A 3,890-nucleotide genomic window follows, 5' to 3' on the forward strand; every position below is an offset into this window, starting at 1 on the left:
CCTGCGACGGGCAGGACGGCGTCTGCCGGAGCATCGCCCGCGGGGCCGGCTCCAGCGGCACCCCCGACCCCGGCGCTGCCTCCCTGCCGAAGGGTGCTGCTGGTCTCAAACTCACGCACTCCAGGGTGCTCAATACCCGCACACCCCGGTACCAACATTCCCCGGCTTCCCAGGGGAGCGAGAGGCTCGCGGCCCCCGGGCTTTAAGGAGCGTTTCCCAGCTGATTCTTAATCAGAGACTTCAGCAAAGGGCTTCACTCTGCTTCGAGGAGTGCAACTACAGACATTTGTATATGAAGATATGCGTGTGGACGCACCTCTCGCGTGTGTGTACGCACACATGGGCTGCACATGTTTGGTCGAGCTTAATTCCTTATGTTTTTTTTCTTTTCTTTCTGATTTCTCTTTGAAATATTCCAATATCTGACTTCCAGTGTTTCACGTGCGCAACTTTCTGTCCACAGACAGACAATATCAGACTCTGCTATTTTCTATTGCTTTGTCAGCACACATTTCTGCTTTACATATTTCTACCTTTGCAATGAATGCTGAAAAATAACCATGACCCGTCAATAATAGCTTGACTGCGATCAAAGCCTGTGCATGCATAGAGCAATATTGCCCGGGTCTCCCAAGGGTTGCCAGCCTCCAAAACTGTCATTTTTTATTTCAGCTTATCAAAGCATTTTTACATCACTGAGGTTGCTCCTGTATTTAAAGGGAAGAGTGTATTTCAACACTTTGTTGAATCGTGGCATTCAGTTTTGGGGGCTTTTCCTTTTAGTTTCAGGTATTGTATTTACCTATATCGATGCTTTTGATGTGAATTTAGCAAAAGACTATTTAAAGCTTAGCTGACAAATTTATTTGTAATCTTGAAGTATTTGATCATCAGAGAGAAAGCGAGAATATAAATAAAAGACACTGGACATTCACATAATCTACAGTTAATTCGATAATTTTTACAGATAACGATATACATATTGTCTTGCCTTTCCTCACAATCAGCTCGCATTATATCTGCGTAAATACACAAATGCCTGAAACAGAGAAGGGTCACGAGGAAAACGTCTGCTCGCTCCGACACGCTCCCAGCGGTGCCGGGAGAACGGCTTGAACTAAACCAGCCGAACCCCCATGCTGAGAGACCCCCGAGAAGGTATTTGGCAACAAGACATCAGGGTGATTTTTGAGACACTTTGCAGTAAAACCGTTGCAAAGGAATTTGAAAGAAAAGCGTAAGATTCACAACCCAGAGCCGCTAGTGTTCCCAGGTCAAGAAAAATCACCTCTTGACCTCATGATAAAAGTGTAGTTATTTGGTAATAAATACATCTATTCACGGTTTAATGCTTATATGGAAGAATAAAACTAGCAATCTACAAATTAAAAATATGAGAAGCAGAATTAACATATGATTTTCATGTTACAAAGGAAAAGGGTTGTTGATAAATGATTGGCATATTAGAGAGCATTTCATTTTAGAAAAGTTAATGTAAATTCAAAATAAAACAAAACATACCGCATCGGTGCACTTTTTAAAAAATCTGCTGGAAGAACAGGGAAGTTTTCTACCATGGATTTCTGAAGTGATTCACTATTAACATTTCTCCTATAGAAATATAGACATTGTCACACCTTTTACCGTGGATGAGGACTTTATTTTCTCTTAAAAAGCTTTCGGTGTGGATGGGTGATGAAGCAAGTCCTTGCTTTGGAGAATGCACTGACAACAGAAAGCAAAATACCTTATATCAAATCTGTAAAGCACAAGTCTTGGTGTTTAGTAAAGACACAATAACCAGTTTCGTTTGGACGCTCTGGATGGTAATCACTGCGGTGCCTTTGCCCACCGTCCTCTGCTCACCCACCGCTGGGTCGCCCTCCGAAAGCACGTCTGCTCCCTCCATGTCGTCCCGCGTTGCTGCCCTGCTGAGCAGCCACAGTTTCTCCCTCCTTCGTTTCCAAGAGTAGATGACGTTTAACAGCACCGAGTCCTTTCCCTTCCCGCTGCACGGTGGTGGACCCTGTATCAAAACTGAGCGTGGTCGACTTCATCCAGCCAAGAGGCCGGGCTGGCAGGGAAATCCGGGTATCCCCCACTGCTGCCGGTGGAGAGGTCGGAGCTGGGTCCGTTCCCGGCCAGGACCCTCATGGACTGGGGCACCCCTTGTCCGCTTTGTCCCATGATGCCCAAGCCGTTGTCTGGGTAAACCAAGCTGGAGATTAAAGGCTGGTGGCCTGGCAGTGCTTGCAAGGAAGCTGGTGACTGGGGTATCCCGTAGGGGCTGTTGGATCGCAGGTCGTGGTACTGGTCCTGAGCTGGGATGCCGCTGTGATCCAGAGCAAAGCTCCCGTTGGTCCCAGCCTGTCTCCCCAGAGCAGGGGACGCTTCATTGAGATTGCTGTAAATCCCATTGGAATGGCTCATTTCAGACATAGAGGGCTCATCTGAAAGGGAAATGGACTGGTTTTACTGGGAGAGCAATGGTTACGGCTGGCAGCGGTCGCACGGGAACTCCTGCAAGCTCTGGGTATAAATAGATTAGATGGATGGGAGCTGAGCAGCCGCGCACTTGCCACTTGTAATTCCTTATTATTCCCGTCCTTGTTGACGGATCTTCATAGAAGACCACAGGATTATTATTTTTTCTGAGTACAAACATCTAATACATTTTGGATTTTAAAAATATGCACGAAAAGTACGTATTAAAATACAAGACTGTGATTTTAAAATAATCCTTTAAAGGGGAATGTGAGTTAAATGTATTTCCACTTTTGTTCTGCATTTCTATTTGGCTTTGAGGTTTATCTTGAATTTTGATATCATTTTTAGGAGCTACCCGAACACTCACCAATGCAAGAAAAACTGTCCATTGCTCAGAAAAAAAATATTAGATCTCAGCAGTATTTGTCTGCTCAGGAACAGGCTAATGAAATGTACCTGTACGACTTAAAAACACTTCTGAAAAACGGGCAATATTTTTTAAGTTACCAGTAAGAATTGCTTGCATTTGTTAGGGGCTTTACGGACAGTGAGAGCTGCTCCGTTGCCTAGGATACAAACCTGTTTGTGGCATCAAGCTATCAATAATTGTGCAACATTTTTTAGTTATTATTTATAGTATATTCATATTTAATGACTCTGATGCACAGTGTGTATAAACAGACTTGAAAATCAAATAGTTTTTAGGAACACGGGAGAGAAGCTGAGATGCAAAGCTCTGTGTGTATAAGCAGACGTGCATTATAGACGTATGTCTGTGTAAATATGTACACAGAGATTTCCATTTCAGCTTCTCTCCTGTATTCCTAAAAACGATACACACACGTTTGGGCACTGCGGTAGCACAGACCAAACGTCGGCAGAGACCATTTGGCCCCGGGGCAGCTCTGGGCTGGAGCTGGGGCCGTACAGAACGTGCCCCCCAGCAGCGCTGCAGGCACCAATCCCCCCAACCCGGCACAGGGCCGTATCCTGCTCCTGCTCTCCCTGGGTCTGGAGAGCGCGGCATGAGGCTACACAGGGCAAGAGCTAGCGTAGCTATGTCCCTGGGTTCATCAACAGAAATCTCTGCTCCAAAAATGGGACCCTCCATGCAGAAACCTCCTAACACGCAGCAATCTCCCTTTTACAGCACAGTGGCGAGCTAACACCACCCACAGAGCTGGGAGTGCAGTCCTCATTAGTAACTGCGCAAACAAAACCTCCCCTAAATAGGATGACAAAACCATTCTACATACTTTTCCCACAGAAACGTTCAGTGACTCTGGACACTCTGTTTTTCGTATTTCCAAGGGTCCCTCGAAGAGGCTGCATATGAGCAGCGGCTCTAACACCCGCAGCCCTGCCCGGGGGGTCCCCCTGCTCCCGTTCGGACCTGGCACAGC

General features: G+C 46.1%; 1 protein-coding gene across 1 annotated transcript; it reads right to left on the reverse strand.

The window, feature by feature from the left end:
* Nucleotides 1–2,031: 2,031 nt before the first annotated feature.
* LOC104079635 (LIM/homeobox protein Lhx3) lies at nucleotides 2,032–2,466 on the reverse strand (the record flags this gene model as incomplete). The annotated part of the gene is made up of 1 exon (XM_009581723.1): nucleotides 2,032–2,466. A coding segment is annotated over one exon (435 nt), but the record flags the coding sequence as incomplete, so codon positions are not given.
* Nucleotides 2,467–3,890: the final 1,424 nt, after the last annotated feature.

Source organism: Fulmarus glacialis, unplaced genomic scaffold (assembly GCF_000690835.1).
Source record: "Fulmarus glacialis isolate BGI_N327 unplaced genomic scaffold, ASM69083v1 Scaffold37517, whole genome shotgun sequence".
Classification (NCBI taxonomy): Eukaryota; Metazoa; Chordata; class Aves; order Procellariiformes; family Procellariidae; genus Fulmarus; species Fulmarus glacialis.